Source organism: Mauremys mutica, chromosome 1, assembly GCF_020497125.1.
Source record: "Mauremys mutica isolate MM-2020 ecotype Southern chromosome 1, ASM2049712v1, whole genome shotgun sequence".
In the NCBI taxonomy this organism is placed as follows: Eukaryota; Metazoa; Chordata; order Testudines; family Geoemydidae; genus Mauremys; species Mauremys mutica.
This window is the reverse complement of record NC_059072.1, coordinates 309,284,758-309,309,022: the sequence shown is the minus strand read 5'-3', so window position 1 is coordinate 309,309,022 and position 24,265 is coordinate 309,284,758. Positions and strand designations below refer to the sequence as shown.

Genomic DNA, 24,265 nt, shown 5'->3' with positions numbered 1-24,265 from the left:
GGGGTGAGTTGGGGCGGGGAGTTCCCCTGCGTGCCGCCCCCCCTTACTTGTTGCAGGTGGCCCTCCCCGCGCCCCCGCGCCCCAGCTTCCTCCGCCTAAATGCCAGTGGCGACCGGGGTGGCCAAAGATCCAGCCGCTGCGGTCGCTGCCGAAGAAAATGGCGCCCCCCAAATCCTAGCGCCCTAGGCAACCACCTAGGTCGTCTAAATGGTTGCATCGGCCCTGGGGGGACCAGACAGCAAGTGTGAAAAATTGGCACCGGGGGTGAGGGTTAATAGGAGCCTATACAAGAAAAAGACCCAAAAATCGGGACTGTCCCTATAAAATTGGGACATCTGGTCACCCTAACTTTGCAAAGCCTAATATGAATGCTAATATTCTGGGGAATTTTTTATTTCAGTTACAATTTGTTTATTTATATGTTCTTGTCATTGTTCTGTACCAGACGACTTTGTGCTAATGAAAGAGAACTAGAAAGTTCTCTTCTAGTTCACTGTTCACTTCCACTTCATTATATTAGCCAAGTGAAATGAGAAAAGTAGCACAAATGAATGAGAATAGAATAACAACAAGAAATATAATGCCAACAATTAATTCTCTTCCGATAATTCAAGTTGTTAGAAACAAAAGATTTGGGCTTGACATAGATCCTTTAACATCCATGCTGTAAAAGGAGCCTACACTTTGTGTATTATAAATATGCTCTTTTAAATTAGTCGTTCTTTTCAATTTATTTTACTTTTCTTGTAGATAAATACACACTGTAATTTGTATTATATATTCCTACACGTGTGAATTAAAAATCATGGAAATTTACATTGTTTCTGTTCTTAAACAATACTGGGAGATGAACAAAGATTTGGATGGAAAGTCAGAAATGGTTGTGAGAGATGATGCTCCAAGACATTTCACTCACACTTTTATCACTGGTTCTAGTAACATTCTCAGGGCCTGTAAGGCAAGCTTAATTTTCTTGAATCAAGCAACATTGGGAAAGTTTGATGTTCAGTGTGAAATTTTACACTTCCTGATGGCTCATCTGCCCAGAGACTCAAGGATCAAATCGTGCTCTCCATTACACCTCTTTTGAGTGTAGACAACACATCGGTTAAAATGCTGACTGGTGTCAACTTTTGCTCCCACTGTGCCAGTGCACCAGTGGTAGCACATACCCATGAGAACCACACCTATGTCTTTGGAATAATAGTCACGCTTGTCACTAAAAGGAGTGGCGTGGAGTCCAACACCAGAACTTCCTCTCATCCTACTCACTTTATCTGTAGTTCACTCCAGTAAGCCTTACTGCAAGGCCATAATTATCTACCTAGAGCGTTTTGTTAAATGAAAAGTTACCAGAAGAAATCAGTGCTAACCTGGTGGCTCCTATTAACCCTGACTTACCATATAGTACAACCCTATAACAGTGCAGCCCTTGGCACAAAATCCAGTAGCAATAAGGAAACTTCTGTCAATGTATAGGCATGGAGGCTAATTAAGATGGAACAATTGCTTCCAATCTACTCAGGCTGATACTGGCATTTCTTATAAACACTATTGCTTTGGCAGCATCCTGCTGGGGACATACTCCAGGACAAAGCTACCGGCAGGTGCTTGCACAAACCAAGAAGCTGAAAATCAATTTCAGTGCCAAAAAGCCAGCGCTATTCTAGCCCAGAAAGTCACAGAACATGCAACAGCCACTCTCTGACACTAGAACATTTAAATAAGGGTTTAAAACAATTTAATCAAATAGTATTGTCATAAACAGATAGTTAAGGGTTAATGTCTCTTTTACCTGTAAAGGGTTAAGAAGCTCAGTAAACCTGGCTGACACCTGACCAGAGGACCAATGAAGGGACAAGATACTTTCAAATCTTGTTGGAGGGAAGTCTTTGTTTGTGTTCTTTGTTTGGGGGTTGTTTGTTCTCGGGGACTGAGAGGGACCAGACGTCAATCCAGGCTCTCCAAATCTTTCTGAATCAGTCTCATATTTTAAATTTGTAAGTAACTAGCCAGGCAAGGCGTGTTAGTCTTATGTTTGTTTTCTCAACCTATAAATGTTTCTTTTGCTGGAAGGATTTTTACCTCTGTTTGCTGTAACTTAGAACCTGAGGCTAGGGGGGATTTCTCTGGCTATATAAATTTAAGTACCCTGTATGCATTTCCCATCCTGATTTTACAGAGATAATTTTTACCTTTTCTTTTTCTTTAATTAAAAGCTTTCTTTTTAAGAACCTGATTGATTTGTATTTGTTTTAAGATCCAGGAAATTGGGTCTGGACTCACCAGGGATTGGTGGGGGGGGGGAAAGGAGGGGGGATAGTGAATTCCTCTTTGTTTTTTTTTAAGATCCAAGGAGTTTGGATCAGTGTAGCCACTCAGGGTAACCAAGGGAAGGAAAGTCTGGGAGGGGAAAGGTGGGAGAATGGTTTATTTCCCCTGTGTTAAGACCCAAGGGGTTTGGGTCTTGGGTTCCCCAGGGAAGGTTTGGGGGGAATGGAAAGTGTACCAAACCACTATATTTTTGGTTGGTGGCAGCGCTATCAGGTCTGAGCTGGAAATTAAGCTTAGAAGGGTCCATGCAAGTCCCCACATTTGTACTCTAAAGTTCAGAGTGGGGAGGAAACCTTGACAAATATAAAGAAGACATTTGCTTTAGAAGAAGACCTTGCACAGGAGGGGACAGGGGAAGATGTACCTGATCACACAGAGAGAGGGAGCTAGATGGAACCCTGCAGTACTTTGTGGAGGGCCCTGAAAAATCTTTTACAAGTCCCAGAATGTGTTTCAGAATATGTCTATACATCAATAAAAAATACCAAACCCAGGGCAGCATGTTTCAGAGCCCAGGTCAACTGAGTTGGGCAGGGCTAAAAATCACAGTATAAACTTTCCCACTCAGGCTGCAGCCCAAGCTCTGAGACCCTCCTGCTCTCACTGGGTTTCAGAGCCCAGGCTCCAGCCCAACCCACCCTGAACAGCTACACGGATAGTTTTTAGCCCCACAGGGTGAGTCTGAGTCAGATGACCTAGCCTCTGCAACTCGCTGCTGTGGGTCTTTTTTTGCAGTGTTGCCATATCCTCCGGCACATTTTGCTTAATACATGTTGAAAAGTCCCACTGGCCAGGTACCTATTTGCTCTGAGCTAGACAGCTGGGCTCAGACACTTCACAAGGTAAGTTATGCAGATTGTTGCTGCAGAGTGTCAGACTGCTGTTCACAATGGTGCTCTGTTGTATCGCCTGCAGCATTTTCTCTGGTGCCATAGGAGCACCTGCGTTGGGAGGCTCAATGAGCCAGGTGCAGGCCTTCAAATAGCTCTTGCAGCACTGCAAGCTCTAAAATCCACAGATCGCACCACTGCAGGATGCTACCAGATTTTCCCGTTACTCTGGGGTACGGTCATTTATTAGGGTTACTCTTCTGGGAGGTAGGGGGGAAGTCTGTAATTCTATCAATGTACTGCTTGTGTCATTTTTGTTTTCATATGGAGCTCTACTTCTCCCTTCTGCAAGTCCCCTCCCAATGGCAGAATCCTGCAGGACCTAGGTTCCCCAAGGCTGGGTTCCTCTAGCCCCAGAACCAGATATGCGCACACACACACATACTCTCTCCCTCTCTCTCTCTCTCTCCCCCTACCTGAGTGGACCAGGTCAATCAGCACTTTCAAGCCAAGGCCGGCTCCAGGCACCAGCTGAGCAAGCTCATGCTTGGGGCGGCAGATTCTAGCGGGCGGCAGTCTGTCCAATCCTAGGGCGGCACGGACACATTTTTTTTTTGTTTGCTGCTCTGGCCGCCCTGTAGGGGGCGGAGGAGGGGAGCGCCCTGCAGCAAACTCGTCAGGGCAGCGTGCGTCCTTCCCTCCCTGCCGATCGGAGCAGCACGGAGCCCTCCCGCAGGTGGCGCGGCGGTCGGGGCCGCGAGGTGAGCTCCCCGCTGAAGCGCTGGTCGCCCCCCTTCTTTCTCTCCGCCCCCCCTTCCTCCCCCTCCCCCCCCCCACTAGACCAGGCGCACACTCTGAAGCACAGGGAGTCCCCCTGCACCCTGGCTCCGGCCGCCCTGTAGGGTTTTTTTGTTTTGTTTTTTCCCCTGCTTTGCCAGCCGCGCTGTTGTCCCCACCCACGCTTTGCCGCTCCGGCCGTGCTGTGTTTTTGTTTTGTTTCCCCCCCACTCCCGGCTTTGCTGTGCCGCAGGGTTTTTTTTTTTTCCACCTGCTTTGCCACTTCAGCCGTGCCACAGGTTTTGATTTTTTTTCACCTGCTTTGCCGCTCCAGCCGCACTGTTTTTTTGTTTTTGTCCCCTCCCACCCTGCTTTACCGCTCCGGCCGCACTGTGGTTTTTTGTTGTTGTTGGTTTTTTTCCCCCCTGCTTTGCTGCTCCGCTGCTCCGGCTGTGCTGCAGTTTTTTTTTTGTTTTTTTCCCCCTGCTTTGCCTCTCCGGCGCCCCCCCCCCTTTTTTTTTTTGCTTGGGGCAGCAAAAAAGCCAGAGCCGTCCCTGTTTCAAGCTGACCCCTTATATGTCCCTGGACTCAGTGGGCTGGGTCAAGCCGCACTTTCAAGCTGCCCCCACCTTATGTGCCACAGGAATCGCACCGGAATAGAGTCAGTCTGAGCAGGCTGGGTCGAACAGCACTTCCAGACTGCCACTCTTATGTGCTCCAGGAACCAGCGGACTGGATTAAGCAGCTCTTTCAAGCTGCCACCCTCATATGTCACAGATTCAGCATGTCCCTATGCCCACTTTCACGTTACAATTGTACTGGTAGTAACCAACTTGATGAGCAAACCCCACAGTATTTTTGGGCCCTACAGGGATCTTTAGCTTAGGTAAGAGAAGTGTTGCTGCAGAGTAAATGGGGAAGCTAAAAACACAACAGAGTAAAGCTCGGGGGGGGGGGGGGAAGCAACCAGCTTAACCATAAAAGTTATTTATTGAATAATAGTGATAACCACACAAGGAGAGCCTAAATAAACATAACAGTTACATTATTAGAGGTTACAAAAGTCATATATAGAAAACTATACCTGCCTAAGGTAGAAAAGAAAACAAAGAGAGAGAGAGAGCACTGGGATCTCACCAATCCATGAAACTTGAACTGGTCGGGGTTCCCAGGTGATGGTGGTAGCTTTCCAGGTGACCATGCCTCCACACACCAAGCGAGTCCCAGCATGGAGCAATGGCGAGTTGCTGGACCTCATCAGTGTTTGGGGGGAGGAAGCTGTGCAATCCCAGCTGCGCTCCAGCCGTAGGAATTACGATACCTATGGGCAGATATCAAAGGCCATGCTGGAAAGGGGCCATGACCGGGACACGCTGCAGTGCAGGGTTAACGTGAAGGAGCCTCGGAGTGCCTATTGCAAAGCCCGCGAGGGAAACCGCCGCTCCGGCGCTGCCCCCATGACCTGCTGTTTTTACAAAGAGCTGGACGGCGATACTTGGGGGTGACCCCACCGCCAATCCGAGGACCACAATGGACACTTCAGAGTGGGGGGGAGGGGGAGGAGGAAACCGAGAGTGAGGGTACTGGGGTTGGGGGAGACACCCCGGAGTCCCAGGAGGCATGCAGCCAGGAGCTCTTCTCAAGCCAGGAGGAAGGTAGCCAGTCACAGCAGCCGGTACTTGGTGGAGGACAAACAGAGGAGCGGGTTCCCGGTGAGCAGCTTTTTATTTTCAGGATGGAAATTTTTCGGGAGAGGTGGGAGGGTTAGGGCTGCATGCATGCATGCCTAGTGGAATAGCGCATTGATGTGGTCTATCACGTTGCGGTAATCGGCCTCGGTAATCTCTTCAAAAGTTTCAGTCAGAGCGTGGGCAATTCGCTTGCACAAGTTGATTGGGAGAGCCACTGTGGTCCTTGTCCCAGTCAGGCTAATGTGTCCGCGCCACTGTGCCGCGAGGGGTGGGGGGACCATTGCTGCACACAGGCAAGCTGCATAGGGGCCAGGGCGGAATCCGCATTGCTGTAGAAGACCCTCCCGCTCTTCCCAGGTGACCCGCAGCAGCGAGATATCTTCCAGGATCAACTCCTGTGGAAAATGTTGGGAGAGTGTTCAGTGTACGTGCCCCCTGCAGCTGTTTGATTTTCCCAATGCAAAGAAACCCCAGTACAGCCCTGAAGCAATCAGTCCCCCTTCCCAGGTGACTGGCAGCAGCGAGATATCAGCCTGAAGCAATCAGTCCCCCTTACTCACCATTTCAGGGCTCCTGTGGGTTCTGTGCGCTCTTTTTGGTATGGGAAAATTATGCTATTGTGAAGAATGTTACTCCTTCACTGTGTGGGAATAACTGTCTGAGATATAAACAATGCTGCCTCTGTTAAGTGTATTCTTTTTTGCCTTTCCACAAGCAACCTTGAATTCTTGGCTGCTGCCCGTGTTATCAACAGCTCAAAGACTCCAAAACCTCCGGAAGAAGCTGCGAAAAAGCAAAGAAGACCTGCTGCAAGCAGTTATGGATCACTCTGCCAGAGAGAATAAAAAAGTGCAGGACTGGAGGGAAATGGAAAGCAGGATCCGCCAGAAAAACGCAGCGGCCAGGAAGAAAAGCACAAAGCAGCTGATAAGCATCCTGGCGCGCCAAGCAGACTCTATCGAGGCGCTCGTAGCCATGCAGGCAGAGCACTACCGCGCCGCCCCTCCCCCCGTCCCCAAACTCTTTCCCTTGTGCCCCAATGTCAGCTCAAAACCCCCTTCCCCAGCATCCAGTTTCTTACCACCACCAGCTGCCTCCAACACCTGTACGTTCACCAACCAGCCCTGAGAACTACGACCCTTACCCTCTGCATTCAACCCCCATCACCATGCAGTATAGGCATCATGAAGTGCAGTAGTCATTGCACAGCACTCCAGACAGGACATATTCAAACCTGTGACTGCACAGTTCCCCACCCCACCCCTGCTCTTAGGTTCCCAAAATGTTGGGTGTCTGTCAGTAAAGTTATTTTCTTTTCAATAAATGAATTCTTGGCTTTGAAAACAGTCTTTATTATTGCAGAAAGTCAAAGATACCTTAGCCCAGGAAAGAAACAGGCACTGCAAATCAGGTTAGGAAAAACAGATTCCTACTTACATTGTAACCACTGCACTTCACTCCCGTGCAAGGCACCAAACATTACTGTTGGTTTTCAGCCTCACATTCCTCCCTCAAGGCATCCCTAATCCTTGAAGCCCTTTGCTGGGCCTCTCTAGTAGCCCTGCTCTCTGGCTGTGCAAATTCAGCCTCCAGGCGTTGAACCTCAGAGGTCCATGCCTGACTGAATCTTTCACCCTTCCCTTCACAAATATTATGGAGGGTACAGCACGTGGATATAACCGCGGGGATGCTGATTTCCCCCAAGTCTAGCTTCCCATACAGAGATCGCCAGCATCCCTTTAAACGGCCAAAAGGACACTCCACAGTCATCCGGCACTGGCTCAGCCTGTAGTTGAACCGGTCCTTGCTCCTGTCAAGCTTCCCTGTATACAGTTTCATGAGCCACGGCATTAACGGGTAAGCTGGGTCTCCAAGGATCACAATGGGCATTTCAACGTCCCCTACTGTGATCTTCCGGTCTGGGAAAAAAGTCCCTGCCTGCAGCTTCCTGAACAGGCCACTGTTCCAAAAGATGCGTGCATCATGCACCTTTCCAGGCCAGCCTGTGTTAATGTCAATGAAACGCCCACGGTGATCCACAAGCGCCTGGAGAACCATAGAGAAATACCCCTTCCGATTAACGTATTCGGATGCTAGGTGGGATGGTGCCAGAATAGGAATATGCGTCCCATCTATCTCCCCTCCACAGTTAGGGAAACCCATTTGTGCAAAGCCATCCACAATGTCCTGCACGTTCCCCAGAGTCACGGTTCTTCTTAGCAGGATGCGATTAATGGCCCTGCAAACTTGCATCAACACGATTCCAACGGTCGACTTTCCCACTCCAAACTGGTTCCCAACCGATCGGTAGCCGTCTGGAGTTGCCAGCTTCCAGACTGCAATAGCCACCCGCTTCTCCACCGTCAGGGCAGCTCTCAATCTCGTGTCCTTGCGCCGCAGGATGGGGGCGAGCTCAGCACACAATCCCATGAAAGTGGCTTTTCTCATCCGAAAGTTCTGCAGCCACTGCTCGTCATCCCAGACTTCCATGACGATGTGATCCCACCACTCAGTGCTTGTTTCTCGAGCCCAAAAGCGGCATTCCACGGTGCTGAGCATTTCCGTGAATGCCAGAAGCAATGTAGTGTCATACGCGTCAGGCGACTCGCTATCATCGTCAGACTCCTCATCACTTTGGATCTTAAGGAATAGCTCAACTGCCAAACGTGATGTGCTGGCCAGACTCGTCAGCATATTCCTCAGCAGTTCGGGCTCCATTTCCCACAGAAATCGCGCTGCACAGAAACCATTGAGAGAGTCAAGATGCCGTCAAACATGGACGGAAAAACAGGGATTGCTGGGATGTGAAGCGATGCATCACGGGGTGTTGGGACAGGAAGCAGAATGACCCGCACTCTCCGCCCCCTTCCCACAACCCACGGTGCCAAAATGGGACGAGGTGCTCTGTGGGATAGCTGTCCAGAATGCACCACTCCCAGCAGCGCTGCAAATGCTGCAAATGTGGCCACACTGCAGCGCTGGTAGCTGTCAGTGTGGCCACACTCCAGCGCTTTCCCTACACAGCTGTACGAAAACAGCTGTAACTCCCAGCGCTGCACACCTGCAAGTGTAGCCAAACCCACTGATTGCACTCCACACCTGGCTAAGCAAACAGGAAGGGGATTTTTTAAATTCCCGGGGCATTTAAAGGGCGGGTCACCTGAGGCCAGGGCAGTAGAGTTCGAACTGATGAGCAGAGTGGCTGAACAGGCATTCTGGGATACCTCCGAATACCTCTGGAGGCCAATAACAGCGCTTTTGGTGGCCACACTGGCGGAGCAGCGCTGCATCACCAGTGCTGCAGTCGTTATTCCCCAGGCAGAGGTGGAGTACATGCAGTGCTGTAGCCAGGGAGATACAGCGCTGTATGTGCCTTGCAAGTGTGGACGGTGAGTTGCAGCGCTGTAAAGCCACCACCAGCGCTGCAACTCTCCAGTGTAGCCAAGCCCTCAGGGTCCTGAGTGCTGGAGACAGGCAGAGCCCCCAGCACGATCAGTCAGGAGAAGATGAAATCCCAGTGGAACTGATGCAGAGTTGGATCCATGCATCAGAACACTTACTGGAGTGAGAGTAGGGTTTTTTTTGTAGGGAAACAACAATGGTTCAAGGGAGAACATTAGATTTGTTTATGGGTAAACTGATGACTCAAGGGTTTTCTTTAGGTTAGACAATAGGAGGTGATCACTCTTGGCTATGGGCGGTGTTCCTTCCCGGGAGCTCACAATGCAATTAGGCTGCTTTAGTATTTTGGATATCAACCAAGGATTCATTACCAGAATTGGTCTGATAACTGCTGAGCCGGGTGTGTGCAGGCGTAGATTCATTAACATCTGGAGCAGAGATCCCCCAGGCTGCAGTGCTTCCCTGCTTTTCTGGTCCCACAGTTCAGTGTGGTTCTTGCCTTGGAATCTCTGTTCTCCAGTCTGTATGTTGATGGAGATGCCTCCCTGTCCCATCTTTGATTTAGATGAAGTAGGGGAGTTGCCTTAATCTTGTCACCCTTGTCAGGAGGGGTCTCGGTGTGTCTCCCACTGCCCTTCACTGCTCTCTGATCCGTTTTGGTTCAAGCAGAGGCTAGGGAGGGTGTCCTTCATGAGTCAGACAGGCTGGATACTGCACCTGGTTCCCCAAGAACACAGAGCTGACTGGTATCAAGGGACAATGATTTACATTGATACACAACTGGTAAATAGCTGAAGCAGTAAACACGTTAAAAGCCTGATCTCGAGCCCAGTGAAGTCAGTGGAAAGCCTTTCATTATTAATGTTAATGAGCTTTGGATTGGGCCTGAATATTGGGTGTGTTTTAAAACACTTTACACTCTGTAATCAATCTAGGCTGGCCATTTACAGTGGCGAGTTAATATAAAAACTGGTCCTAATACTATATTACACAGATTAACTCACCAAAGCCCACTCCTGAACTGGCAGAACATTCACAACACAGCCTGCTGGAACAGGCCCAGAGCAACTGGTGACTCACCACCTCCCATAAGTCAGACCTGCCCTCACTGCAGCTGGGCTGAGGTAACAGCCAAAAGATGCTATTTGAGTAAGCATGGAAAGTTTAACCACCTACAACTAAATCCTGAACAACTCCCTCATTATACTATAGCAATGAGCCACGCAAGGCTGTGTGTTAGCAGGCTATCTGTGCATGCCATGGGTGTGTCTGCCTCATGCCTTCAACAACCCACTGCCCTACTAATGCACACCTGATGTGCCTTACTGTGCTATCCTTTTAAATTGTTTTCTTTAAAAAAATACACCAATGCCTTAAAACATTATGTCTCCTTGCATGCTGAAAAATAGCTCCTAGTAAAAGTCTCAGCTAAACTAGGCTGGAGAAGGATATAAATATAATTTCCCCCTCCTAATTGGAACATACTGCTTGTGAGTTCATTTTCTCTCGCTCTCTCTCTTTCTCTAGCCCTTTTTCAGGCAGAGTCTTTTAACTCTTTGGACCATTGTCCCTCCTCCTGCCCCCCATCCCCGGATCCTGGCTGACACTTCCTCAGCAATTTGTTGCCATGCCATGTTGCCATAACTCATATTTTAGTGTACAAATGATGGTCCTTATTCTGCAATGCACATAAGAACATAAGAACGGCCGTACTGGGTCAGACCAAAGGTCCATTCAGCCCAGTATCCTGTCTACCGACAGTGGCCAATGCCAGGTGCCCCAGAGGGGGTGAACAGAACAGGTAATGATCAAGTGATCGCTCTCCTGCTGTCCATCACCACCCTCTGACAAACAGAGGCTAGGGACACCATTCCTTACCCATCCTGGCTAATAGCCATTAAAGGACTTAACCTTCATGAATGTATTCAGTTCTCTTTTAAACCCTGTTATAGTCCTAGCCTTCACAACCTCCTCAGGTAAGGAGTTCCACAAATTGACTGTGTGCTGTATGAAGAAGAACTTCCTTTTATTTGTTTTAAACCTGCTGCCCATTAATTTCATTTGGTGACTCCTAGTTCTTGTATTATGGGAACAAGTAAATAACTTTTCCTTATTCACTTTCTCCACATCACTCATGTTTTTATATACCTCTATCATATCCCCCCTTAGTCTCCTCTTTTCCAAGCTGAAAAGTCCTAGCCTCTTTAGTCTCTCCTCATATGGGACCCATTCCAAACCCCTAATCATTTTAGTTGCCCTTTTCTGAACTTTTTCTGGTGCCAGTATATAAGGGCAATAGGATATTCTCTGTCTTATTCTCTATCCCCTTTTTAATGATTCCTAACACCTGGTTTGCTTTTTTGACTGCCACTGCACACTGTGTGGACGTCTTCAGAGAACTATCCACGATGACTCCAAGATCTTTTTCCTGTAGCTAAATTAGCCCCCATCATATTGTATGTATAGTTGGGATTATTTTTCCCAATGTGCATTACTTTACATTTATCCACATTAAATTTCATTTGCCATTTTGTTGCCTGTAAACGGTTGGGTCGGGGCTCAACCCTCCTGTCGGCGGGAGGGGAGCCACACCGACTCGCTCCTCGTCTCCTCTAACAGGCCGAGTGTCAGGGAAACAGTGTTAGATCACCCCGGCCCTTGGGGCAAGGGGTGAGCCACCCTTTGGCAACACTAGCTCAGGCCCTGTGAAGCCGGGCTGAGCAACAAACAGTCTCTAGGCTTCAGGCCCTAGGAAGCAGGGGCTGAGCAGCACACAGTTCAATAAGGGACTCAGGCCCTCTGGGGCAGGGGTTGAGCAGCAATCAGTCTCTAGGCTTCAGGCCCTAGGAAGCAGGGGCTGCAAGAGACACAGGGCTCAGACCCTCAGGCAGGGCTGAGCAGACAAACAGTTTATTTCAGGCTTCTAAGCCTGAGCGTTGGAGTTGAGGGGGAGACTGAATGGGGTGGCAGGGGGGACACAGGCCCACCCACTCCACTGTGTCCCAGCCCGGGGCCCTAACAGCGGCTAGCACTGCCGCTGGTCAGTGGGGTCCTGACCGCAACACACTGACATGGGGACTTCTGCCTCGACAGCCTGACAGGGGTCGGCTACCCCCGGGCTACTTCCTATCTCCCCCTCCGGGCCTACCTCCTCCGTGGCACTGGACCCAGGCCAGTCAAGCTGCATGGGCTCCTCGGGACCAGGGCTTGGGGGCAGGTCCGGTAACTCCTGCTGGAAGTCCGGCCAGGCGTGCTCAGGCGGCTCCTCCAGGTAACAGCAGGGTCGAAGCGGGGCCGGCGGCTCCTCTTCGTAGTCGGTGCGAGGGAGTTCCAGCGGCTCCTCTGGGTACCGATCCCGGGGAAGCTCCGCTGGTTCCTCGTCGTACCGGGCGCGAGGAAGGTCTGGCCAGTCAGGATAGCCGCCTTGGGTCCTAGAGAGTTCCCAGTCTGGAGCTCCCGTCGGCACGTCTGCTTGCGGCGGTGGCTGGGCTCCTACTGAGCTCTTGCTGCCGGCTTTTCTACTTCCTGTCCCGCCCCTTGACTTCCGGGGGGCGGGGACAGGGGGCGGTGGCTCCGCCCACTTGGGTGTTTGGAAGGGAGCTCCTTCTGCTGGGCAGGAGGGGAGCCACACCAACTCGCTACATTGCCCAATCACTTAGTTTTGTGAGATCTTTTTGAAGTTCTTCACAGTCTGCTTTGGTCTTAACTATCTTGAGCAGTTTAGTATCATCTGCAAACTTTTCCACCTCATTTTTTACCCCTTTCTCCAGATCATTTATGAATAAGTTGAATAGGATTGGTCCTAGGACTGATCCTAGGGGAACACCACTAGTTACCCCTCTCCATTCTGAAAATTTACCATTTATTCCTACCCTTTGTTCCCTGTCTTTTAACCAGTTCTCAATCCATGAAAGGATCTTCCCTCTTATCCCATGATAAATTAATTTACGTAAGAGCCTTTGGTGAGGGACCTTGTCAAAGACTTTCTGGAAATCTAAGTACACTATATCCACTGGATCCTAATCTAAGTACACTTGTCCATATGTTTGTTGACCCCTTCAAAGAACTCTAATAGATTAGTAAGACATGATTTCCCTTTACAGAAACCATGTTGACATTTGCCCAACAATTTATGTTCTTCTATGTGTCTGACAATTTTATTCTTTATGATTATTTCAACTAATTTGCCAGGTACTGATATTAGACTTAGTGGTCTGTAATTGCCAGGATCACCTCTAGAACCCTTTTAAAATATTGGTGTTACATTAGCTATCTTCCAGTCATTGGGTACAGAAGCCGATTTAAAGGACAGGTTACAAACCATAGTAGTTCCGCAATTTCACATTTGAGTTCTTTCAGAACTCTTGGGTGAATGCCATCTGGTCCCAGTGACTTATTACTGTTAAGTTTATCAATTAATTCAAAAAAAGTGATACCTCAATCTGTGACATTTCCTCAGATTTGTCACCTACAAAAGCCGGCTCAGGTTTGGGAATCTCCCTAACATCCTCAGCCGTGAAGACAGAAGCAAAGAATTCATTTAGTTTCTCCGCAATGACTTTATCGTCTTTAAGTGCTCCTTTTGTATCTCGATCGTCCAAGGGCTCCACTGGTTGTTTAGCAGGCTTCCTGCTTCTGATGTACTTAAAAAACATTTTGTTATTACTTTTGGAGTTTTTGGCTAGCCGGTCTTCAAACTCCTTTTTCTTATTACATTTTTACACTTCATTTGGCAGTGTTTATGCTCCTTTCTATTTACCTCACTAGGCTCTGACTTCCACTTTTTAAAAGATGCCTTTTTATCTCCCACTGTTTCTTTTACATGCTTGTTAAGCCACGGTGGCTCTTTTTTAGCTCTTTTACTGTGTTTCTTAATTTGGGGTATACATTTAAGTTGGTCTTCTATTATGGTGTCTTTGAAAAGTGTCCATGCAGCTTGTAGGTATTTCACTCTAGTCACTGTACCTTTTAATTTTTGTTTAACTAACCCCCCTCATTTTTGCATAGTTCTCCTTTCTGAAGTTAAATGCCACAGTGGTGGGCTGTTGAGATGTTCTTCCCACCACAGGAATGTTAAAAGTTATTATATTATGGTCACTATTTCCAAGCAGTCCTGTTAGTATTACCTCTTGAACCAGATCCTGCGCGCCACTCAGGACTAAATCGAGAATTGCCTCTCCACTTGTGGGTTCCTGTACCAGCTGCTCCAAGAAGCAGTCATTTAAAGTATCGAGAAATTTTGTCTCTGCATTTCGTCCTGGGGTGACGTTCCCAGTCAATATGGGGATAATTGAAATCCCCCACTATTATTGAGTTCTTTATTTTTATAGCCTCTCTAATCTCCCTTAGCATGTCATTGTCACTATCTCTGTCCTGGTCAGCTGGTCGATAATAGGTCCCTAATGTTATATACTTATTAGAGCATGAAATTACTATCCATAGAGATTCTATGGAACATGTGGATTCACTTAAGATTTTTACTTCATTTGATTCTACATATCCTTTCACATATAGTGCCACTCCTCCACCCCCTACCCCCTCACCCCGGGCACGACCTGTTCTGTCCTTCCAATATATTTTGTACCCCGGAATGATTGTGTCCCATTGATTGTCCTCACTCCACCAGGTTTCTGTGATGCCTATTATATCAATATCCTCCTTTAACACGAGGCACTCTAGTTCACCCATCTTATTATTTAGATTTCTAGCATTTGTGTACAAGCACTTTTAAAACTTGTCACTGTTTATTTGTCTGCTCTTTTCTGATGTGTCAGATTCTTTTTTATATGAATGTTTCTTGTCTGATCTGGCCCCTACTTTATCCTCTTCCATCCTCTCCTCCTGACTAAAACCTAGAGAATCTCTATCAATAGACTCTCCTCTAAGAGAAGTCTCTGTCCGATCCACGTGCTCCTCTGCAGCAGTCAGCTTTCCCCCATCTCTTAGTTTAAAAACTGCTCTGCAACCTTTTTAATGTTAAGTGCCAGCAATCTAGTTCCACTTTGGTTTAGGTGGAGCCTATCCCTCCTGTATAGGCTCTCCCTTTCCCAAAAGTTTCCCCAGTTCCTAATAAATCTAAACTCCTCCTCTCTACAACATCGTTTCATCCACACATTGAGACTCTGAAGCTCTGCCTGCCTACCTGGCCCTGCGTGTGGAACTGGGAGCATTTCTGAGAATGCCACCATAGATGTCCTGGATTTCAGTCTCTTCCCTAGCAGCCTAAATTTGGCCTCCAGGACATCTCTCCTACCCTTCCCTATGTCATTGGCACCTACATGTACCACAACCACCGGCTCCTCCCCAGCACTACACATAAGTCTATCCAGATGCCTCGGGAGATCCGCAACCTTCGCACCAGGCAGGCAAGCCACCATACGGTTCTCCCGGTCATCACAAACCCAGCTATCTACGCTTCTAATGATCGAATCTCCCATAACTAACACCAGTGGGGCTCTATGAAGGTGTAGGGATCTGCCTGCACATTGTAAATTGCAGGATCTGAGCCTGTATTTGGAATATTGAGCATTTCCAAATTTAGCTTTTCACTGGAATGTGGATTACTGGTTACCAGGGGACGAGCTGCTGAAAGGGAAGCTGGCACTATGAGGACAGGGTAGTTTCTCTCCGCTACCCCAAACCCTTCCTTCTCAGTCCCCATCTGAGGCTTCTTTTATTTTATTTTGTTTCCTCCATTAATGTATTCCTTCCACCTGTTTTCTCTATACCTCTGAAGAGTCTGTTATTCCAATAAATGGCAGGAGTAAAGAACCTGAGGCAAACTGGCCTGCCTGCCACTCTTTGCATCTCCTTTGCTAAAAGCGTTGAACAAGTGCTGCAGTGTCCAATCCCATTTGTTTAATATCCTCTGGTGAAATAAACGTGCCTATGGAGAAGGTTCTCCAGGAATCAAGAGACATGGAAGAGTTCATTTCCTTTTTCCTTTTGTTTGCAAAGCATATCTTAATTAAATAGGCATTTTGTTCCATTGGTTTTGTTCATAATTTATTTGTATCTTGCTGTAGTATCTGTCAACTTGTTTAAGCAAAAATAAAAATACAACATTTAATAAAGGGAAAGAGCATTACAATGAAGGAGAGAAGGTAAGAGGTCGTTCACTGGCTTCTACAGGTTGGTAGAATACTGCAATAACAGTTTTAGCAGTACTCAAATTTGTTAATGAATTTTCCTTGACCACACTAGCAGACCTCATCTGTTTATTTTCTACAACGCTTTTCTGTTCTTTTCCACACAATTGTGCAATTTCAAGCTTTCCTGGCACCAATAGTATCAGAAAGCAAATGGTGAAGTCTTGTATGTGACGAATCACAAAAAACAAATTGTAAACAAGTATTCACTCCAGAATTGCTCATGCTCTCCTCATCTAATCAGGGAACAGGAAAAGCACCACATGACTTATCTGACCAGTTACAAACAATCAACACAGTTCAGTAATGTGATGGGGTATGTCAATGCTGCACTGGGCAAGCAGGGGTTAACCAGTCACTTTTGGCTCAAGAGGCCAGGCCCTCTCACCTCTGCTGCACATGCTCCAGTTGGAGGGAGCAGATAAAAGGGAACAGCTCACTCCGGTCCTGGCTGGCGGAGGAGGAAGATGGACATGCATTGCCAGCTCCCGCTGAGGTACCACCAGCCTTCCAGATTACAGAAGTGAGTCTCCCTGACTATATGATGAGGGATCCCCATCTATGAAGGCCGATGGAGATGCCAAGCCTCTGCCCGGGAGGACAAGCCCAAAGTGGACTTAGAGGTAGGAAGTGACTGAGGGCAGTGGTGCGCTCCAGCCGGTTCGCACCGGTTCACAGGAACCGGTTGTTAAATTTAGAAGCCTTTTTAGAACCAGTGGTTCCAGGACAACTGGTTCTAAAGAAGCTTTTAAATTTAACAAAGGCTCGGGCAGCTGTCCACCCGGCCCCCGGCCCCAGCTCACCTCCCCCTCTCCCCTGAACGCTCCGCCCTCCTTCTCCTCCCCCTCCCCTGCTTCCCGCGAATCAAATGTTCGCAGGAAGCCTGAAACAAGGAGCAGGCAGGTAAGCTGGGCAGGGGGGGGGGGAGACGGACGTGCAGAGGGCTCCAGGGAGGCACGGTGCGCGTGGACCAGTACGGCTCCCCCTGGCCCCGGCCGAGCACTCCCGGCCCCGCGGCGCTGGCCGAGTGGTGCCGGCCCGGCCCGGCTCGTCGGGCCCGCAGCGCCAGTCCCGGTGTCGGCTGAGCGGCTCTGTCCCAGCCCGGCTTGGGGAATTGGGCCCCGCGACACCTGTCCCCGCGGCTCCGGCCCGGCCTGGCCCGGCTCGGGGAGTCAGGCCCCGCGGCGCCGGTCCCAGTGCCAGCCAAGCGGCTCTGGCCTGGCCCAGGGAGTTGGGCCCCGCAGCGCCGGTCACAGTCCCAGCAGAGCGGACCCGGTCCGGGCCCCAGGCAGTGTGGTAAGGGGGCAGGGAGCAGGGAGGGGGTGTTTGGTGGGTTGTGGGGGGTGGATAGGGGCCGGGACGGTCAGAGGGCAGGGAACAGGGGGATTGAATGGGGGCAAGGGTCCCGGGGAGCAGTCAGGAAGGAGCAGGGGTTGGATGAGGTGGTGGGGGGCAGTCAGGGACAGAGAGAAGGGGTGGTTGGATGGGGCAGGGGTTCCAGGGGGCCATCAAGAATGAGAGGAGGAGTTGGATTGGGCAGCAGGTGGCAGTCAGGGGACAGGGAAGGGGGGGATGGGTCAGGGGTCCTGGGGGGGTTGTCAAGGAACATGGGGGGGTTGGATGGGGCATGACCCCCCGGGGGGGCACGACCCCCTCGTGAGGTGAGGAGGAGGGAACCTGTTGTTAATATTTTGGCAGCTCATCACTGACTGAGGGAATATACTGGGAGCTGATACTTGAATCCTGAAGAGGAAGACTACGGGCTCCACAGGGCCCTGGGTTGGAACCTGGTGGAGCTGGTGGCTATTACCACCAGAGACCCCAGCTATAGACTGGTTACTCTGCCCCACCCAAGGGGCTGAAGCCCTGTTTGTGATTGTTTGCCCCAGCCAAGAGGCTCAGGAGCTATAAACAGTTCGTCTGTTCAGCCCCTCCCTGTGGGCCAGAGTCCCTGATTGTGTTTGTTCGGCCCAGCAGAGAGTCCTGATGACTATGTGGTGGAGTGTATCAACCCCACACTGAGCAAGCGGGGAACCCAACGGATGCGCAGAACCCCATGACAAACAGTGAATTTTAAAGATATGCTGAAAACTGTTCACAACCTAGGTTAAAAAAACTGTGAAACAATTAATTAAACAGGGTTGAACAGATGTTACAGGATATTGTGCTCTGCTAGTGGATGGTCCACAAGCAGAAAAAGAGGCTAAATTGACTGGATTCATGCTTCAGTATAAATTATTCATTGAGCACTGCTCTTTTCAGTGCTCTACAGAATAAAATGTGTCCGATTTTCTCTGTGTCACAATATCATTTCCATTTGCTTTCCCAGGGTATGTGTGTGTATTAGACAAAACAATTACATCAAAGCCCTTTCTATTACTTAAAAAGAAATGCATGCTCACAAGTCAGGCCATAGGATTTCCCTCCTGCTCCAAACAGCTGGAACCTGGTTTCCATTATTGCTTTTATTATAAACCAACAGGTTTTGCAGCTCTTCTCTCACACCCCTGCCCTACAGTGTTGCAATGAGTCATTCAGATCACCAGTTTCTCAATACTTAAAGTACTTGTTTCATCTTCTTCATTTGAACCAAAATATCCAGGCAGGTCAATCATCCATTGCTCTGATTCTGTTAAGCCAAAAGAATTATTATCGTAAAAGGCAAATTCAGGATCTGTGGGGAAGCTCTGGCATTTGTCCTTTCTGTACTGGACAGGGCTTAGAGCACTGCCTTGCTGGTAATTATCTTTCAGAGTTGAGATGAGTTCTTTCCTCAAAGCCCCTCGATGGTTTGGTGAAGAGCCCCTCCTGTTTCTGTTTGGCTCTGGTTTGTCAGCTCCTGCTCCTTGGCTTGCACGCTGACGGTCACTGAGCATATCCGGCCTCCTCACTGGAGGGCCCCCTTTGTGGCGGTGTTTTGTGCCATAGCTCAGGGGTTCACCAGTTAACAGAGTGCAATGAGACTGGTCGACCTTTTCAGAACTTGGATCAGCATCTTTACATGTCGGCTGGGACTTGTCTTCCAGTGCCTGACCCCACGTTCTGGTCCTGGCACTATAAAGAGGAATCTGCCGTGAGGTAAGAGTGGACATGCTCCGTTCCCTATAGGGCCTGACCTTTTTAGTTTCATGGAAACTGGCTGTTCTTCTGAACTGTGGGTTTCTGTGACAACTTCTCTCTAACGGCTCCCCTTTGTTATCTTGGTATTTCAGATGAGCTCGTCTAATGAGGGTCTGACTAGGGCTTATTACAGGATTGGCCTGTGACAGTACAGAGTCCATCCTAGAATTAGATTTTTCCCTAGGGAATTTGAGATGACTGACTGGCTGATCCAGAAATGGAGATTTGATCCTGAATTTGTGTGCAGCAGCCTCCTCCTCGTTTTCTGTGCCCAGGGGAAGCACAGCCGTGGCATCGGTAACGGTGTCAGTCAGAGGCGTCTGAGATACGTGATACACCTTTGTGGTTTCAGTCAGGCCTTTCTTCTTCATCTCTTTCAGCTGCTGCTGCGCAAGGCGATAGCTGAAAATTGGAGGGATTATTTTTTGAGCATTTGACTGAAAACTGTCACTGACAGAGGTGTCCTCTTCTTGAGCAAACTGAAGGCTCCTCCGGCAGGTCAAAGGTATGTTAACAGGCTCTCCGGAATGCGCTTGAGGCACTTCGCTACCCTCGGAAAAGCTCTCCTGCTGTGTGCCGGCTTGACAGATGTTCTCTTTGTCGGAGTTCTTTTGGAAGCTGGGTGAATGGGCAGAGTTACAGCGCACAGAGGTGCTGCACTTCTGACCTCTGCAGAGCTTCCTCCACAGGGTGATAAGAACAGTGGCTAGGATTATGAACAAGCACAAGGAGATGCCAGTGATGGTGACTATATTATTAGCTTTCTGGTCTTCTTGGTGCTGTACAGAAGGAGGGGTGGTAGGCTTTATAACTGTAACAAAGAGTGAACACATTGTTATCAAAGTTGCATTTTGACTGGACATTTGGAGTTTTAGATAAGATATTTTACAATTAAGAAAAAGAAAATCTATTAATAAAATACATTAAATTGTCTGCTTGCCAACATGTCCTTAGCTCACATCCGTCTTCATCAGATAAAAGAGGATAAACCTTGATTTGCAGCAGCAAATCCACCTACTTTATATTGAGGGCCCTGCAGACCTGTCTACCTCTTAAATTTCATTTGCTACCTACTTTTGCTAGTCTCACCTTTTTTCATGATGCCAGATTGGGGGAGGTCCCGGATGACTAGAAAAAGGCTAATGTAGTGCCCATCTTTAAAAAAGGGAAGAAGGAGGATCCGGGGCACTACAGGCCAGTCAGTCTCACCTCAGTCCCTGGAAAAATCATGGAGCAGGTCCTCAAGGAATCAATTCTGAAGCACTTAGAGGAGAGGAAAGTGATCAGGAACAGTCAGTATGGATTCACCAAGGGCAAGTGATGCCTGACTAACCTAATTGCCTTCTATGAGGAGATAACTGGCTCTGTGGATGAGGGGAAAGCAGTGGATGTGTTATTCCTTGACTTTAGCAAAGCTTTTGACATGGTTTCCCACAGTATTCTTGCCAGCAAGTTAAAGAAGTATGGGCTGGATGAATGGACTATAAGGTGCATAGAAAGCTGGCTAGATCGTCGGGCTCAACGGGTAGTGATCAACGGCGCCATTTCTAGTTGGCAGCTGGTTTCACGTGGAGTGCCCCAAGGGTCAGTCCTGGGGCCGGTTTTGTTCAATATCTTCATTAGTGATCTGGAGGATGGCGTGGACTGCACTCTCAGCAAGTTTGCAGATGACACTAAACTGGGAGGAGTGGTAGATACGCTGGAGGGTAGGGATAGGATACAGAGGGACCTAGACAAATTAGAGGATTGGGCCAAAAGAAACCTGATGAGGTTCAACAAGGACAAGTGCAGAGTCCTGCACTTAGGATGGAAGAATCCCATGCACTGCTACAGACTAGGGACCGAATGGCTAGGAAGCAGTTCTGCAGAAAAGGACCTAGGGGTTACAGTGGACAAAAAGCTGGATATGAGTCAACAGTGTGCCCTTGTTGCCAAGAAGGCTAACGGCATTTTGGGCTGTATAAGTAGGGGCATTGCCAGCAGATCGAGGGATGTGATCATTCCCCTCTATCCGACATTGGTGAGGCCTCATCTGGAGTACTGTGTCCAGCTTTGGGCCCCACACTACAAGAAGGATGTGGAAAAATTGGAAAGAGTCCAGCGGAGGGCAACAAAAATGATTGGGGGCTGGAGCACATGACTTATGAGGAGAGGCTGAGGGAACTGGGATTGTTTAGCCTGCAGAAGAGAAGAATGAGGCGGGATTTGATAGCGGCTTTCAACAACCTGAAAGGGGGTTCCAAAGAGGATGGATCTAGACTGTTCTCAGTGGTACCGGATGACAGAACAAGGAGTAATGGTCTCAAGTTGCAGTGGGGGAGATTTAGGTTGGATATTAGGAAAAACTTTTTCACTAGGAGGGTGGTGAAGCACTGGAATGGATTACCTAGGGAGGTAGTGGAATCTCCTTCCTTAGAGGTTTTTAAGGTCAGGCTTGACAAAGCCCTGACTGGGATGATTTAGTTGGGAATTGGTCCTGCTTTGAGCAGGGGGTTGGACTAGATGACCTCCTGAGGTCCCTTCCAACCTTGATATTCTATGATTCTATGAATATTTTATACACCTCATCCTAATGGCTTTTGGTAGGTTTGAGTTTTGCAAATCCAGTGGGAAGCTTTTTGCAAGAGTTGGTAGGGTTTCTATGAAAAGAGAAAGCACATAGAGACAGTGTGACCAGGTGGAGGGGGTGTCAGGCTCTGCCACTGGTCTTCTAGCTGACCTTGGACAAGTCACGTCACTGCCAGTGCCTCAGTTTCCCCATCCGTAAAATAGGGATAAAGATACTTGCCCTTTTTGGAACAGCACTTGGAAATTTACAGATGAAAAGTGCTATCAAGGAGTTAACAATTTGTTATTGGAATTGATATATAAGGTCAGCCTAGTGGTTAGGTCAACCCAGCAATTAAAATAATTTTTTAACTGATTTTAGGGTTTGTGAAAGGTATTTGTTCTCCTTGTGCCAGGCAGATCCCCGATGTGAAAGGTAAGTGGCTTGAGAGCCCTGAGGTCTGGAGAGAAGATGGACAGCATAAGCAGTGGCAGCACAAGTTTCCTCACGTTGCCCTGAAAATGTTTCTCCAACTCTCATCCAGCGTTACACCTCTGGGAGTCAAACAATGGAGTATTCTACATGCCCATTCAGTTCTGGGCTAAGAAGGGGTCTTGGGGTTTTTGGTATTGATATTTGTCTGTTATGAACTGGAGAGAGACTTTCAAGAGAAATCATGGTAACAATACTTTGCACAGCTATAGTGCATGTTATGAGGGTCTCAAAGCATTTTACAAACATTAATTAAGCCTCACAGCACACCAGGACAAGTATCATACCCATGTTACCAAAGAATAAACCAAGGTGCAGAGAGATTGAGTGATTTTGCCCAAGGTCACCAGCAAATCAATCATAGTCATAGAACCCTGAAATCCTGGCTCTGAATCTACTTTTCTAGCCATTAGACAACACTCCTTTTCTAATTTCTATTTATCTTAGCTTTTTATTTAATGTCTGTTACCATGGTGTCCAAACACTAATTTCTTATAGGCCACTAAACAGTTTTCTGATGGTAGTTATGTTCCATTGCTACTGCCCAGACCTGGATAGAAATCAGTGATCTAAAAGTGAAAGGCTCAGGCATCCCTTTACCAGTCCCTCATCCCATCCAGTATCCACTCTACACATTTACATGTATGTTATGGAGTGTCCACCATATACATTCCCAGAATGCTTTTCAGTGTTCCACAATGACTGCTCAACTAACTGCAGTGTACATGCAGAATTCATAGCTGCAGTCACCAAACCACATGTATACTCCAGAAATAAGGAACAGACTTTTTCCTTTCCACACCCTTTGTAAAATGCCACCTTGATAATCAGCTTGTTATTTATAACATATTTTTGGCTCAACAGATCCATATGGATTGCAACTGCAGTGTGGCATGTCACTCATTCAAGAAGTCTGGCAGTTCATTTTAATAGATAACACATACATTCATTTCCAGAGTAATGTCAAAAAAGCTGCACTCAGTTGGTCACTAGAGGCTCACTGTCCAAGTAGCACTACAAAATTCTTAGAGTCACATGGTGGGAGGTGTGGGGAAAGATGAGAAGAGAAACAAGACCAGAATTTGGTCAAGTGTGGCTGTGGCTGTGATTGAAACCCATGGAGTTACTTCAGATTTATACCAAAGAGATCTGAATGTTTTAGTTATTCATTTTTCCTTCTCTCTTTATTTTCTCTTCTCACTCCTGCTTGTTGATCTTTTTAATTTATTTCTACTTCTCCTCTTCAGCCCTTTCACCAGGATTCCAACCCTCTGTGCTGGCTTCTGTTACTCGGCCACTTGCTCCATCTACTGGACTAAAGAATACAAATATAATAATGCTGAAACAGACTCTCCTAGATGGACCAGAGACACAGCAGAGGATGGTCTGATGCTATTATTTACAGCATAAGGTCAGCAGTACCCAGAGCTGGAGCACAATGTGAAAACATTTTTAAAATTCTATACAAGATTAAATAATTCAGGCATAATTCTGTAGTGGCATAAATCTGACTTTGGTGCAGGAAGATCAGAAAACAGGTGTAAGGGTAACTTGGCAGGGAGACAGTAAGCCAGTGTAACTTGCACAGCTGAGACATTCTGTGGGTATGCAAAATGGGTGCACATTGATTTATACACAGAGGTGAAGAGTGTAGCAGGAACAATGTTTCAGTGTTGATAAATGCAAAGTAATGCACATTGGAAAACATAATCCCAACTATACATATAAAACGATGGGGTCTAAATTAGCTGTTACCACTCAAGAAAGAGATCTTGGAGTCATTGTGGATAGTTCCCTGAAAACATCCACTCAATGTGCAGTGGCAGACAAAAAAAGCAAACAGAATGTTGGGAATCATTCAGATAGGGATAGATAATAAGACAGAAAATATCATATTGCCTCTATATAAATCCAGGGTACACC

The 24,265-nt window shown here is 47.9% G+C and overlaps 1 protein-coding gene and 1 long non-coding RNA gene across 3 annotated transcripts in view; one reads left to right on the top strand and one right to left on the bottom strand.

The window, feature by feature from the left end:
- The first annotated feature begins 3,266 nt into the window (after positions 1 to 3,266).
- On the top strand, positions 3,267 to 23,865 carry LOC123369326. Its single transcript, XR_006579006.1, has 3 exons — positions 3,267 to 3,397; positions 19,683 to 19,807; positions 23,590 to 23,865. It is a non-coding gene; the product is annotated as an uncharacterized LOC123369326 (long non-coding RNA).
- Positions 17,778 to 24,265, bottom strand: part of THSD1 (thrombospondin type 1 domain containing 1) — a 38,076-nt gene continuing 31,588 nt past the window's right edge. For both annotated transcript variants that reach the window (XM_045014767.1, XM_045014777.1), the window contains exon 6: positions 17,778 to 20,113. In XM_045014767.1, coding sequence (XP_044870702.1) covers positions 18,717 to 20,113 — 1,397 coding nt within the window. In that variant the 3' untranslated portion in view covers positions 17,778 to 18,716. The remainder of the gene's footprint in view (positions 20,114 to 24,265) is intronic.